The 15,266-nt window shown below is 53.3% G+C and overlaps 2 protein-coding genes across 2 annotated transcripts in view; one reads left to right on the top strand and one right to left on the bottom strand.

Moving 5' to 3' along the window:
* The window catches only part of RAB5C (RAB5C, member RAS oncogene family), a 25,602-nt gene extending 11,644 nt beyond the window's left edge, over positions 1-13,958 (top strand). Inside the window, exons 2-6 of the mRNA XM_039256812.1 lie at positions 8,993-9,246; positions 10,798-10,949; positions 11,156-11,278; positions 12,196-12,289; positions 13,009-13,958. Coding sequence (XP_039112743.1) covers positions 9,081-9,246; positions 10,798-10,949; positions 11,156-11,278; positions 12,196-12,289; positions 13,009-13,124 — 651 coding nt within the window. The 5' untranslated portion in view covers positions 8,993-9,080 and the 3' untranslated portion in view covers positions 13,125-13,958. The remainder of the gene's footprint in view (positions 1-8,992; positions 9,247-10,797; positions 10,950-11,155; positions 11,279-12,195; positions 12,290-13,008) is intronic.
* Positions 13,959-14,718: 760 nt separating this feature from the next.
* On the bottom strand, positions 14,719-15,260 carry HSPB9 (heat shock protein family B (small) member 9). The gene has a single exon (XM_039256815.1). The coding sequence runs from the start codon at positions 15,227-15,229 to the stop codon at positions 14,741-14,743; it is 489 nt and encodes a 162-aa protein (XP_039112746.1). The 5' UTR covers positions 15,230-15,260; the 3' UTR covers positions 14,719-14,740.
* Between the last annotated feature and the right edge of the window lie 6 nt (positions 15,261-15,266).

Here is a 15,266-nt window from a genome sequence, read left to right as displayed (position 1 = left end):
TTCCGAGTCTGTGTCTCTCTCTCTCTCTGACCCTCCCCTCCTCATGCTCTCTCTCTCTCTCTCTCTCCTAGAAATAAATAAAAATATTTAAAAAAAAAATAAAAAAAAAAATTTATTTCTGAGAGAGTCAGCATGAGCAGGGGAGGGTCAGAGAGAGAGGGAGACGCAGAATCTGAAGCAGGCTCCAGGCTCTGAACTAGCTGTCAGCTAGTCAGAGCCTGACGTGGGGCTTGAACCCATGAACCGTGAGATCATGACCTGAGCCGAAGTCTGACACTTAACTGACTGAGCCAACCAGGCGCCCCCCCAAAAAATACCTTTTTAAATAATAAGTAAATAAAAATAGTAGCTGCATAAGGAGAACAAATACAGGGTAGTGTTAAGGCTCGTGGGTCAGCACGGCTCCCACGTCTAATCCCACTGGCTTTCACATAACCCACACTCCATCCTGGGGTCACAGCAGGGAAGAACCTGTGCCTTGGCCGGCTCTCCTTGCACCCTATCTCTGGCACCAACAGGTGAAGAGCTGGGTGGTGGCATGTGAGCCACCACTTTGTCTCAGTCCTGTCCCTGTCACTAGCTTCTGTCCCCTTGTAGCTAGCTGTGTGTGGATTTGTGCCACAGGAGGCATCAAACTTCAATCCAACTTTTGCCTGAGACTTCTTAGAGAGTCGCCCCAGTTGGGGCCAGATGGCCTGCCACTGCCCTGACAACTGGGGTGTGCTGAGTCGGAGACCGGGTTCCCTTAGGGAGAACAGTCTCTTAGGAGTGTCAGTGTCAGCATCTGGGACCCCCAGTCAGGAGGCAGGACGAGCCTTGCCTGGTGCAGCTACAGGCCGTCCCCTGTCTGTCTGGCCTTCCTCACTACCTGCCACCCGAACACCTGGCTCTGTCGGCCAGCACGACCAGTGAATGAGGATCTCAGAGCTGCCCATGACGCCTGGGCCCCTTCTGTGGACAGTACGGGCAGCCCACACTGACCACGCTGTGTCAGGAGATACATGACTCCCACCCCCACCCCATCCGTCTTCCTCCCCGTGGGCACAGGGACTGGAGGTTTCCATCCTCTGCCTGAAAGTTAGCGCTGAGTCTGCTTCTGTCAGCCTCTCAGGACCGCCTGTTGGCGAGAGCCGAGAAAGCAGCGCAGAGCTCAGGGAAGGCTTTCTGGGTGTTCTTAATGGGGCAGGGCTCCGGGAACCTGCGGATCTGTCTCTCAGGGGTGGCTTCTGCCTCACTCAGCTTGGCATCTTTCTGTGAAGGGGAAAGGGCTATAGAGCCCCGGGTTCTGCCTGGAGAGTGGGAAGGACCGCTTGGTCCTGTGCATCTAGGTTTTCAGACTCCTGGAGCCCCTGCACGCTGGCCCCTTTCGTAGGTGTCTGTGCAGTTAGTGGCCCCAGCTGGAGCCCCTGTGGACGCGGTCAGGGCCCCATTGCGGTGGAGAAGCCCAGGCAGCCAGTCCCAGAAGAGTTTTCATTGAAAGGGGAGTGCACTGAAACTGATCTGGCTAAGGGAGATGGGTAAGGGCTGGGGCAGATTCAAGGGCCTGCGGCAGTGGGAGGGGAGCCAGCTCAGTCTGAGTCCCTCTCTAGGATGATTTCCCTCCCTTCCCCCTGGAAAGGGGGTCCTCTTGCTGTGACTGTGTAAACGCAGCACCCCCTTCCTCTCCTGCCAGCTCCCCAAATCCTGAATCCCCTGCGTTGTGGGATGAGGGGCCCCAGCCCTGGCCCGACGCACCCCGTCGGGGTTCTCCCCAAATCTCAACCTGGGCTTTTTTTTTTTTTTTTAAATGTTTTATTTATTTCTAGGAGAGAGAGAGAGAGCGTGAGCAGGGGAGGATCAGAGAAAGAGGGAGATACAGACTCTGAAATAGGCTCCAGGCTCTGAGCTGGCAGTCAGCACAGAACCTGACGCGGGGCTCGAACCCACAAACCGCGAGATCATGACCTAAGCGGAAGTCGGACACTTAACCGACTAAGCCACCCAGGCGCCCCTCTCAACCTGGGCTTCTAAGTTAAGCCTCTGTTTTCTGAGGCCAAGAATCCTCTGTTACACTTGAGGTGGGGACAGGTCCTCTGTGGTGCAGTCCCATAGTCCTGGTCACACAGGAAGGTGTCCCTCTCTTTGATTCCATCCCCCAACCCGCACCCCTTAACCTCTGCGGATTCTCTCTGGACTCGTTGAGGTGCACAGCATCACTGTGGTAACCTTTCTGCTCACTGAAAAGACAGAAATGTCAACCTTCCCTTTTTATTATGAAGCTTTAAACAACTTTAAAATTCTTCAGTCCACAGTTAAGTACAAATATATTCTTAGTATGTATGTAGCAGTTCTATTTGTATTGAATCCTGTTAGCTTGCACCTTGTTAGCTGAGTACTTTTATTCTTTCTCTGCCCTCTTTTTTTTTTTTTTAAGTTTATTTATTTATTTTGAAAGAGCATGAGCGTGTGTGTGAGTGGAGGAGGGCAGAAAGAGAGGGAGAGAGAACCCCAAGCAGGTTCCACATAGTCAGTGCAGAGCCAGATGCGGGGCTCAAACTCACAAACTGTGAGATCATGGCCTGAGTCAAAACCAAGAATTGGACACTTAACCGTATAAGCCACCCAGACACCCCCCCCCTATTTTTTTTAAGTTTGTTTTTTTTTTTAATTTATTTATGGAATCTCTACACCCAGCGTGGGGCTCAAACTCACAACCCCGAGGTCAAGAGTCACCTGACCAGGCCCGCCTCTCTTGGCCCTCTTCTAATTCAGGCATCCATCTTTTTGATTGTCTTTATTATTCTGAATTTTGTTATACTAAAGAGGAGGCAGAAAATATGTTACATACAGGGAAACTAGACTGGTTTCATATCATTTGTAAGCTTTACTTTGCACACTGTCGTGTGCAAAATTCTCGGACAGAAACATTCTTTATTGACATGTAACTTACACATAGTAAGATTTACACATCTCAGTTGGACAGCTTGATAGATTTTTACATCTGTGTATATCCACGTGTCCACCTCCCCAATCAAAACACAAAATTTTCCCGCCTAGCAGTGTAATTTTTTTACAGTTTGATACAAACTCATTTTTCCATTGTTAAAAGCTATATTCTGTTAAAGCCTACATAGAAAGGGGGCAGCCCCTGTTATTTGTATGGCTGTAAGGACACTGTTAATATTCTTGGGTTTTCTGTCTGTGATGGGGAACCCCTGCTAGAATTACGAGTCCTGGGCTTGGGCTCCGCCACCCCTGGGCTGTGACTGCGGGCAGGCCACCTTGTCTCAACTTCATCTCCTCTGTAATTGGAAAGGGGAGGATGAGGTCTTCAAGGACTTTGAGCTTTGACAACCCATGAGTCAAAACTAGCTAGTTAGGCCCTTAGTAGTATAAGGAACCTGTCATTTGCTGGAGCCTCACCTTCAGCCACATACTGTGTTATACAAACTGTGCATTGTTTCATTTAACCTTTACGACAACCCCATGCGATTGGTATTAAACAATACTGTTTTATAGATAAGAGACAGCAGCTGACAGTAGTTGCCTGTCTGACTTGGCCAAGGTCACTCGGCCAGTAAACGGTGGAGCCTGGCTCTAACTAAACCAGTCTCCCAAGTCCTAACCTGTGAGCTGTGCTGGGGAAGGGTGAGTGGGTACCTCATGTGGCTCATGGCTTGTGTCGCTTCAGATTTTTCTTCCTTCGGAGTCTGCAGCCAGCCAGAGGCCCGGTAGTCCTTCTGTGAGTCTGCCCTCTGGTCCTGTGTGCTGGTAGTGGTGACTTTCCCCTTTGAGGAAGATGTGTGTTCTGGAGCCTGTGGGTAAATCATCTCCCTGGCCGACTTGGAACTTTCTAGTGTCTTCTGCCTTTACCTTCGAACCTAATTACCTCTTCTCCTGTGCCCCACTTTTCATTCTCTTTAGGCTAACACATTGCTTCTGCTCTCCTCTTTTCTTGCCCAGCTCTTGTGGTATTAAATATTCAGGAATGCTTTCATCTAGAGTATAGCTGAAGAGTCACCGGCCAGAACCACCTTTTAGGAGGCCCTGGGCAGGGTCACTTGGTTCTCCATCCTCCCGCCTCCCCCCACAGGGGCTAACCTTGAGTGAGTCCTTCTCAGCCTCTGGTCAATGGAGTCTGATTGGTTTCACTAATCAGCTCACTCTCCAGGCTGTGCCAGGACTGTCAGCTAGAGGAAGTCTCTAAAGCAAACAGGAAGCGTGAGAGACGCCCATCAGCTGGAATTGCTCACTCTTTTACCAGGAAGGACAGCAAGCATGAAGTGGGTGACTTCATGGTTAGAGAAGAGGCATTTCTAGTGGAGGCTGGGCGAAGGGCAGCACTCCACCAGCGTCTGGTGTCTTGGAGGCTTCAGGAGTTGCGTGAAGCCAGGAATCAGTGCCCACCCCCAGTCTGATCCACCTGTATTGTCCATGGCGCTCATCTGGAAGGGTGCCTCTCCATCTCTTGGATTCCTCCCTCCTTCCTGTATCAGCTGTAGCTCTTTAATGTTTATTTACTTTTGAGAGAGAGAGGAGAGGGAGGGGCAGAGAGAGCGAGACAGATCTGAAGCAGGCCCCACGCAGACAGCGCAGAGCCCAATGTGGGGCTCAAACTCATGAACTTCAAGATCATGACCTGAGCTGAAGTCTGACACTCAACCGACTGAGCCACCCAGGCGCCCCTCAGCTTTAGCTCTTGTGCTTAAATCACCTGCCTAGAATCACTGGTGGAACTTATTTTAAAAACATTTTCTGGACTCTAGTTCTAGAGATTTAAATTTAGTTGGTCAGGGTTATTTCTAAGTGCTCTGGGTGATTCCAATTAAAAAAATAAAAACAAGTTTGGTACCCACTGACTTTCTAGTATCCAGAGCAAAGCCAGAGTAAGAAAGAGTAGTGTTTTTCTTGTTTTTGTTGTCTCTCTCTCTCCCCCTCTCTCCCTCCCCCCCTCTCTCCCCCTCTCTCCCTCCCCCCCTCTCTCCCTCCCCCCCTCTCTCCCTCCCCCCCTCTCTCCCTCCCCCCTCTCTCCCTCCCCCCTCTCTCCCCCTCTTTCCCTCCCCCCCTCTCTCCCCCTCTCTCCCTCTCCCTCCCTCTCCCTCCCTCTCCCTCTCTCCCTCTCTCCCACCCTTGGCCCCAGAACTGGCTGGGCATATATTTAGGAGCTTGGGTCCCTCTACCCTTTCATGTACATGGTGGGGAAATGTGTAGGGTGCCTCCCAGTCCTTGTGATCTTCTGTTTCCTATGAAGATAATGAGATTGGAGACATTGCTTCTCCTCTGTGGCCTCTGGATAAACCGAGGTTCTCACCTGGGGTGTAAGGGGGGCAAGTCATATCAAGGAGAGCCTCTTGCGAGGGGTCTGAAGCTCTACCCATTTTAGCAGCTTCATGAAAATATGCAGGAGGAAATCCATCCTACTGGTGTGTTTTTCCTGGTGTTCGAGAAACTGGTTTAAAAAAAAAATCTTTGGCCCATTCTGTATCAAACTCTGATGACAACTTTTGCTCTTAAAAAGAATTTGACTGTTATCTGAAAGGAGACTTTTACTGTGGCATTTTTGGTTATAATTCCATTACTTGCCTGTACCCCTGGGTAATTCTTGCCTCTGGTCAGCAGATTCCCACAGAGAGATTCCTTCCCCTGGCTGGCAGGCAGGCTTAGTGCGTGAATTCGCCTTTTCCACCCGCCGGGGTGCATCCTCAGCTTCCCAATCTTGGGAGGGGAGGGCATAAAGTTTCCAGGGGCTCTGGGTGTGGCCGTTGCCTGTCTTCAGCACCCCCGTCTCTGCGTGCCCTTTGTGGCAAAATCAGCTTCCTCCGAGCTTTCTTGGGTGTCCGGGAAGGTCAACACCTTTGCTCATGTGATCACCGATTGGGGCCAGGAATACCACGAGGCAGCAGAGGCCATAAAAAGTGCCATGTGTGTCTGCTCATGTGTCTCTGGAAGGCAGGGTCAGTATCTAGGCAGAATATGTCACCTGCCAGTTTGCACCAGGTGGAGCGCCTGCAGCGCTTTAAAAAAAAAAAACAGATACTTGGGGCGCCTGGTGGCTCAGCTGGTTAAGGATCCAACTTTGGCTCGGGTATGATCTGACCCAAGTTCAAGCCCCGCACGGGACTCTGCCATTAGCAAGGAGCCCGCTTCGACTCCTCTGTCTCCCTCCCTCTCTGCCCCTCCCACACTTGGGTTCTTTCAAAAATAAACATTAAAAAAAAAAAAAAAAAAAACCACCCAGATCCCAGTCCCTCCTCCAAACCTTCATGGGAACCTCCAGGGGCTGGCAGCACAGGTGATTTTGATGTGCAGACAAGGTCAGGAACTGCTGGATAAGAGTTCCTTGTCTCCTTCTGGCTTGTTAAAAATATCAAGTTCTGTCTGGGCAGGTTTGGAAACCCATTGATTCGATGGGGACGAGACTTGGATGTTATCTCTGTTTTCGCTGATGACTCCCCACCCCAGGAGCCCTCAGCCTCAGCTGCTTTGGTTTTGTTGGAATCGGGAACCTCATCTTCCGCCCCCCCCCGCCCCCCCACTCCTGCATTCCTCCTTCTGTAGTGCCCCAGCCACACTCTGCCGCCCGGCCCAGAGGATGTGTCACGTGGATTTGTGGTAATAACCAACTTGTAATTCCATTGTGGTTTCCCTCTGCTGCTGTCGCCTGCCTGGCCCTGGGCGGCTCCTCCCACAGTCGGAAGGAGTCAGGGCCTGCCAGATCACTGTGACTGTCGGCTGGAGCCACACCTCGCAGGCCAGCTAGCTGCTGCCGCAAAAGGGGGTCTCAGGGTCTCACTCACCCGGCAAGCGGAAACAGGGTGGGTGTTTCTCCAGCATTCTTCCCACTGCAGGGAGAAGGCCCCCGAGATAAAAGAGCATCCAGTTCTGTCACCTGTATGCTGGGTGGCCTTGCACAGGGCATGTCACACCTGAGCAGCAGGCTATTGATGTGAAAAAAATGGGAGATTGTTTTAAAGCTGAAGGGAGATCATGGTTATGCAATTGCTCAGTAAACGCAAGCCGGCTCTGAAAAGGATTTCTTTGGGGAAGCGCGCTCTTCGAACCCCTGTGTGGGAGTAGGCCTTGTGAGGAAGCTCCCAAAGAAGCCAGAAGCACAGAGCCTGCCTCAAGGACCGTAGGGTCTCACGGACATCAATGACGGGGGTGAAACAAGGAAGTTGTAGGGGCGCCTGGGTGGCTCAGTCAGTTAAGCGCCAACTTTGGTTCAGGTCATGATCTTGCAGTTTGTGGGTTTGAGCCCTGCATCTTGGGCCCTGTGCTGACAGCTCAGAGCCTGGAGCCTGTTTCTGATTCTTTGTCTCCCCTTCTCTCTGCCCCTTTCTCACTCATGCTCTGTTGTGGTCTCTCTCTCTCTCTCAAATATAAATAAACATTTTTAAAAAAGAGAGTGAAGGCTGTAAACTGTGAAATATCGTAGCACTAGCATTTCTTGTCACTAATTGAGACCCCACCCCACCCCCCACCCCCCGTGCTGCCTTCCTGTGTTCTTGGGGAAGAGGTGGCTCCCAGTTCAGACCCCTTTTCCTTTGGTGCTATCCAGAAAGGAAACTGTTGTTCCTTGCTAGTGAATCATGCTTCCTGAAGCTCACTTTTTAAATGAGTTGCCAGGAGGACGGGGATGTGAAAAAGGATTTAAGATTGAACAAAGCGAGCCCTTTGCTGTCAGCCTCTTGCATGAGCGTAGCCCATCGCTGCCCACAGATTCCCCTCTCTTCATTCACGCCCCACCCTCTGACTGTAGGGGGGTGCGCTCCCCTTGCTGAGGGGGCAGGTGTGGGCTGTACTTGCTTGGGCTCTGGTCCCAAAGACCCGTCCCGCATTGGCTTCATTTCTGCTAAGGGCGGTTGAATCAAAGCTTTTTCTTTCCAACTTAGGTTCAGGCGCTATACAGATGTTTAGGATGAGATACCTCCTCCCAGTACTCGTCTGTAAAACATTCTATCAATGTTCTGTTGTTTTTTGTAGTGTAAGTCTTCTAGAGGCTTCTGGAAATAGGCTCCTCATCCTTCTTTGTGCCTCCAAAGCTATCACTAACAGAGTGACAAAGATGTCAGTGTGGAACTCGGGGTACAGGGCTCAGTGTCCCTTATTTGTGTCTGTCCTCCCATACCTCCCTGTTCCTCCTCTGCGTCACCTTCGGCCTCTGCCAGTAGAGAATGGAACTGAGGTCTCTGTTGAAAAGGGAAATTTGGCAGCCGTTCTGACTGCCGGCGGAGCTCTCTGGCTCGGGTACGTGTTTGGTTCTGTGTGTGTTTTGTGTTTTAATGTGTGTGAGACTTCTGGTCCATCAAAAATGAGAGAACCGGGGAAAAGAGGTTCGGGATGAAGGAGTGAAATGGGGCTTTGATTCCGGCGCACAGTTCCAACTGACAAATTTAGCCTTCTAGAGCCAGCAGGACAAAATGGCTATTTTAAATGCAGCCTTGCAATGGCCGGTCCCTGGTCCCTGAGTGCCCACCAGGTTGGCCAAGCACCTTGTCTCACGAGCTTTCTATCCGGACTCCCTGTGCCCTGGTCAGCCTCACTGTCCACTCTGGCTTTGCACGGAAGTGGGCTGTGATCTTAGCTACGGGACTACAAGTTCATTGTTGGTTCACCTAGATCCTGGGCATCTTCCTGCGTGATCCTCCTACTCCAAGGAGCCTGTTGACATGACTGTCACCAGGCTGCCATATATCCATTGTTCTCCTGTGTGTGTGTAATTTGTGTGTACGTGACACTTGGGATTGGGAAGTCAGTATGTTTGCTCAGAACCGTGTGCCTAGCGTTGGGAGACCTCTTTTCACTTCACTGCTCAGATGACTGGGGCAAATAGATGTGTAGTACATCCTGCTTAGGGCTCTTCTCCTAACTTCTGGGGGGGGCGAGGGCCCGGCGGGTTGGCAGGTTGGGAGGAGTCCAGTCCTCAGGGAGGGCAGTGGCAGAGGCCTGTGATTTAATAAGGCCTCGCTGTGTGACAGTCTGGCCTGACCAGTACTGCCGATCTCTCTTGCAGTTGGAGGTCCCCCTCCTCACTAAGTGCCTCTTCGCACAGCGCCGGCCCCCGCCCCACGCTCACTGGTACCACTACAGCAGGACGGGCCATGGCGGGTCGGGGAGGTGCAGCGCGACCCAACGGACCGGCCGCTGGGAACAAGATCTGTCAATTTAAGCTGGTCCTGCTGGGGGAGTCTGCGGTGGGCAAGTCCAGCCTCGTCCTCCGCTTTGTCAAGGGGCAGTTCCACGAGTACCAGGAGAGCACAATTGGAGGTGAGCGGGCACAAGGGAGTGGGGCCGCCCCAGGATTGCCGAAGAAATGCCTTGGCATTGAGGAGAAGGGAGCCGCCTGCCCGGAGAGACTAAACATGCCTGGGGCAGCAGCACCTGTTTCTCACCTGGGCCCTGGAATCGAGTCCAACAGCTGTCTCCGTGTAGAGTCCCCACCAGCGCCCAGTAACTTAGCTGGGAGTCCCAAACTGGCTTCTCCTCCTGATTATGCCACTGTACTGTCGCGTGGCCTTGGCTAAGGCCCTTCCACTGACCCGGCCCCTGGGAAGGGAGAGGCTCAGTCTGGATCTGTGAGGGTCCTTCTGACTGTACCAGGCAGTGCGTCTGTCCTGGCCTCTCCTACTTTGCAGAATGGGGAAATGGCCCGGTGCTTGGGGCAGCGTTTCTGAAGTTGACCTTTACCCTGGAGCTCAGAGCCTATCATTGATTGCCTGGTGGTCAGCCTGTAGCCCATAAGGGTGTGGGCTCAGTTCCCTGCCTCAGTGGCCTCTACAAACCTTAGGGGTCAGGGCTGACCTTGGGTTTGAGTCACCCTTTCTCTGTCCTCTGGGTAGGAGGTTTCCAGGCAGCTGGAAACTAAACGGGTGGAGTCAGCAGTCCTCTGCTGCCTCCTCAGCACTCGGGTCAGGAGCTAGAGACAGGGAAGTGAGGCAGTGCCCCCACCCGGGGCCTCAGGGGCATGGGGGGAGGGCGGAGCGGGAGAGCGAGCCTCCACTCTGCGCTCTCTGGGATCCTCCCCTGGGTCCCGGTGGGGAGGGGACTCCCACCTGCCCACGGCCCCTCTGGGACTCCTCCTCTGAAGCGGAGTGAGCACAAGTGCCACATGCTCCCTTGTCTCCTCAGGCCAAAGATAGGGTCACTGTGTTCCCTGAAGGTTGAACCACAGGGTGGCCAATCAGGAATGGGTCAAGGTCAAAGCTGGGGGTGGAGGCTAGCCAGCATGCCTGGAGGTGGCAGGGGCAGCCAGGAAGCCAGCCACCCAAGCCTCTGCCTGGCAGTGGAACAGTGTGTGCTTTCAGGCGTCCCCAGTGTAGCTAAGTGTGTGAGTGTCCTCAGGAAACCGAGGGCCAGTAACACCCCTGGGCTGGAGCAAACTGAGGGATTCTGGAGGTTTCCAGCTGGACTATTCTCTGTGGGGGGAGGTGGGGAGGGGGACCTGGAGGAGGGAGTCGGCCCACCCTTCTGTGCTTGGAGTCCCTTTTCCCCCGGGTTTTTTCCTCTCCTGCCCCTTGCCATTCCTCCTCAGAGGTGCTCCTAAAATGGTTCAAGTGCGGGCACACATCCCTTCTGCCCTTGCCTAGCATAGGTCTGTGAAGCCTGTGCGGCCCCCCAGCCCTCTTGACACATGACGGAAAAATACAAACTCCCCCTACCCTGTCCAGGCCTGTTTCAGCCGCCGGGCGGGGGGCTTTTCTGGGCCCATCTCAGCAGAGAGCCTTCCAGAGCCAGAGCCCACATGCAGTACTGGGGAGATATGCGGGGGTGGCTTCTTGAGCTCCTTCCTGCCGTGTAACACCGCCTTCCCTCTTACAGCGGCCTTCCTCACACAGACGGTCTGTTTGGACGACACAACAGTCAAATTTGAGATCTGGGACACAGCTGGACAGGAGCGGTATCACAGCCTGGCCCCCATGTACTATCGGGGGGCCCAAGCTGCCATCGTGGTCTATGACATCACCAACACAGTAAAGATTTCCCCTTACTTCTCAACACTTTGTTCCCGGATGGGGTGTGGGCAGATTTCCTCTGTCATTTGGGGGTGTCTCACCAGAATCTTCAGGGCGGTAACATCTCAGACACTTGGGCTCTGCCACCTCGAGCTTCCCGAAGTGAGTGGCCCCGGGCAGAATGCCTCCTCTGTCTCTTTGACATTCTGGCCTTGTCTCCCCAGGATACATTTGCACGGGCCAAGAACTGGGTGAAGGAGCTGCAGAGGCAGGCTAGCCCCAACATCGTCATCGCGCTCGCAGGGAACAAGGCAGACCTGGCCAGCAAGAGAGCTGTGGAATTCCAGGTGGGGGGATGGACAGGACTTGGCGGGGAGGAGTAAGCCGGCTCCATTCTCTACTCCGCCTCGGCTGCTCAGGGGCTGTGCCAGGGGCCAAGCGGGGAGGCAGAGGTGCTCTCATCTGCTGCCCTCTCATGACTTGAGTGTGGGCCTAAAGGACTTGTCTCCTTCTCCTTGTTCTTCTTTGTTGGCTGGTGGCGTGTGTGTGCGTAAGGATAGCTGAAGCTTCCGCTTATTTTTGGTGTAAACTGACTTTTTAAGGAAACTTACTGAAAAAGAATTACTTTTATCCACATAGTACACGCACAAGTAAAATTTACACAGTACAAGAAGATCTATGGAACGAAATTTAAATCTCCATCCCAGAAACTCAGTCTCCCTTCCCCCAAATTCATCACAGGTTCTCATTTTTCTAGAAATATACACATGTGAGCGAATCTTTCTTTACGTCAATGGGAGTGTGTCCCATATACTGTGTATTTTCTACCAGGCCCTTAACTGATGGGCTTCCAGGTTGTTGATAATATCAAACGACTGGAAGCAGCACTGCAGTCAGCGCCCATATACTTTTGTGTTTTTTCCAAATGTGCACGTGCATTTGTAGAATAACTTTCTAGAAGTATTTTTGAGCTTAGGTGATTCTGAAGGGCAAGAAGGCAGAATGGATCTAGGGAAACCTGACTAAAACATCTGCCAGTGTTTGTGAGCCGAACGGTGCTGTATATGATGTGGGGGCCCTGGGACGAGGTGCAGATATGGGGGTGGAGGCGTAGAGCAGGAGAGCCTTGGGCCTGACACTCCCTGCATTGTCTCTGTCGTGTATAAGGCAACTGTGATGAGGGAAGATTTTTATCCTGGGCCCTGGCCCCTGCCAACTGTCATCATTTCCCTCCTACCCACTTTCTCACCTCCATCCAAACCAGGAAGCACAAGCCTATGCGGAAGACAACAGTCTGCTGTTCATGGAGACATCTGCAAAGACCGCGATGAACGTGAATGAAATTTTCATGGCGATAGGTGAGTCGCTCTCCTTCCCTCCCCGCCCCTCCCCCAGCTGGGGTCCTATCATATCTCTTGCCTGCTGTTCTGTAGGATGTGGTAGGTCTGTAGGATCCCTTTATCTGACTGCCAGATACAGAGAGTTCACCCCAGAAGTTTCTAAAGCCTGGGCCAAAGTCTCAACATTTCACTTTCTGACCCTCTAGATTCCCACCCACTGAAAACCCTACATCACCATCCCCCTACCCACTTCTTAGGATCTTTAGGCTCTGTAGCAAGTCATCCTGCCCAGGTTCGAATCCTTGCTTTATCATTTAACTCTGTGGTCCTGGGGCAAGTTATTTAACCTCTCTCGGCCTTTTTTTTTTTTTTTTTTTTTTTTTTTTTTTTTTTTTTTTTTTTTTGGGGGGGGGGGGCAGGGCCAGAGAGAGAGGGAGACACAGAATCCGAAGCAGGGCTCCAGGCTCTGAGCCATCAGCACAAAGCCCAATGTGGGGCTCAAACTCGTGAGACCACGACCTGAGCCGAAGTCAGACACTTAACCGACTGAGCTACCTAGGGGCCCTCTTTGCCTTAGTTTCTTGAAACACTCAGAATGCATGCACCTGGCACATGGAAGCAGAGCTCCCCCGCAGGCTCTCCCAGATTGGGTGGTACAAAGGCCAGCTTCCACTCAAGCAGACTTGGAAGAACATTGGGGTAGCCCCACAAATGCATATTTCCCCTCTTCTAAACAGCTAAGAAGCTTCCCAAGAACGAGCCCCAGAATGCAGCTGGCACTCCAGGCCGGAACCGAGGCGTGGACCTCCAGGAGAACAACCCAGCCAGCCGGAGCCAGTGCTGCAGCAACTGAGCCCCCCTTGCCTGCCCACTGCCCCCACCTCCTCCGCCTGACCGACCCGACTGGAATCCACTCTAACCAATCGCACTTAACGACTCGGGCTACCACTGAAGGGGGCAGGGGGAGGGGGTCCGCCATGATTTCTCCATAGAATTTTGATCATAGGCCGGAGTGAGTTATTCCACCTGCACCTTTCTGTACAAATACTAATTCAATTTTAAGTCTTAAGTCACTTTTTTAATATATATGATCTTCTGCTCTTCCCACTTCCAGCCCTTTCTACTGCTCTCCCACTCTTCCTCTGCTGGTAGTAGCCACGTGCCCCTGGTCCGTCCCCCCCCCCCCCCACCGTATGTGGGGAGGTGGGGGCTGGAGCAGTTACCTTTCTCTCCCTCTTGCTGATTGGCAGACTCAGCGAGAGCATCCATATCCTTCCTGTGTTTGGAGTGGGTTTGGTTCTGGGTGGTGGGGCAGGCCCTAGGGGCGAGGGAAGGGAGGGGCAGCTCTTCCCTCAGCTGGCTGTCGTCAGGCTGCAGCCCCCCCTCACCCCTGACTTACAGCTGGGAGAGAAACCACAGCATTACCACAGCATTATTGTGACAGCCACCAACCCATTGCCCATAAACTCCCCCCCCCGCCCCCACCCCTCCCTGCCCCTGTCACCCTGACCTCTGGCTCTGAGCCCTGTTCTGACCAAATCACGATGATGAGTATTTGGGGGTGGGTGGGTAAGGGGGGGGTGGGAGGGGATGGAACCAACTTTTTCTGTATTTTGTATTGTATGTTTTCTTCAACATGTAACCAATCAGTATCTTGTCAATATAGTCATCCGATCGATCGACCTCCCGCTTGTCTTCCTTGTCTCTCTGGCAGAGTTTATCAGACCACATCTGCTCTAGCTTACTTGAAGTTAGTTTAGAGTGAACCACTGAATCTTGTTGAACTGCCCCCCACACACATACACAAAAGTGAAGGGATGCTGGTGGTGATGGTAACCAAGAGAAAGAGGCCCTTGCTGGTCCCAGCTCTAAAGGGGTAGGGGCTGGGTGAGAGTCACGTGGGGCTGAATCTCACCAAGTTTGAAGTTGAGGGGTCTGCATGTGCCTCTCCACCACCCCCTCAGATTATACTGGGGTGATGTATTTGAAAATAGTTGGTCTCTGAAACACCAAAAAAAACATCTTTGGGGGTTTTCGGATAGTCTGGACCAGGCTTGTGAAGGACTGGGTCCTCTCCCCTTCTTCCCAGGTGACCTCTGGAATCTTGTGTTGGTCAGAAGGCCCACACCGGGTCCAAGCCATCTGGTCCCTGGTCTGTGGGGGCCCTCTGCTGGTAGTGGAGCCTGGTGCCGCCGGGGCCCTCCTGGCCCGCTGCTGCCCCCTGCTGGAGCTGCTGCTCCAGGCAGTGAGCTGAGCTGAGTGGGCCACACCAAGCCCCCCGCCACCGCTTCTCCCGGGACCACAGAGGCAGAGGCCTCATTCTTGGTGGACCACCACCTTAAAGTGCCTTTCCTGCCTCCCCGGGCCCTCCAACTCGGCCTCTCTCGACCTCCATTCGCCTCGATCTCTGACTCCAACCCCAAGAAAAGACCACAGAACACCAAGACTGTGGCTGCACACTGCGGTTGTTTACTGGGTTCGGCTAGGTTGACCTTTCTTAGAGCCATGGCTCCGGAGTCTTGGGGATGGGCCCATTTGGGCCTCAGGGGAAGGCAGCGCCCGGCACTGGCCTCGGACGCACAGCTGGCCCGAGGGGGTGAGGCTGCAGGTCATGGCGGCTGGATCCAGGTCCGGCGGTAGTTGCATCTGCCTGTGCACCCTCTGCGCCACGCGGTAGCCGGCCCCGTCTGGCCTGCAGCCCTCCAGTTGCCGCTGGCCCGTGACCATCAGACACTGGCCGTCCACCTGCACCAGCAGCTCCTCGGGGGTGAAGCCGTAGGTATCCACCTTCATCTGAAAGCCACCCTCCACGGGGAAGTTGTTCTGTGAAGATGCCGCATTGTCCCCGAGCAGCTGTATCGGGAGCGTGGCCACCTGGTTCTGTTCAGCAAGGGCTGCGCTGGGACAGGGGGACGCCACCTGGCTCCCGTTGGGGAGACCGCTACCGACCCGCTGCATCCGAGTGAGCAACTGTTTATCCAAGGGCGGGGCGAGC

This window comes from Hyaena hyaena, unplaced genomic scaffold (assembly GCF_003009895.1).
Source record: "Hyaena hyaena isolate Hyena2069 unplaced genomic scaffold, ASM300989v1 scaffold_589, whole genome shotgun sequence".
Classification (NCBI taxonomy): domain Eukaryota; kingdom Metazoa; phylum Chordata; class Mammalia; order Carnivora; family Hyaenidae; genus Hyaena; species Hyaena hyaena.
The sequence above is the reverse complement of the archived record's forward strand: the minus strand, read 5'-3'. Positions and strand labels throughout refer to the sequence as shown.

What these genes read in the sequence shown, in the direction of transcription:
- HSPB9 (XM_039256815.1), bottom strand. Translation starts at nt 15,229, where the DNA reads ATGCAGCGGGTCGGTAGCGGTCTCCCCAACGGGAGCCAGGTGGCGTCC.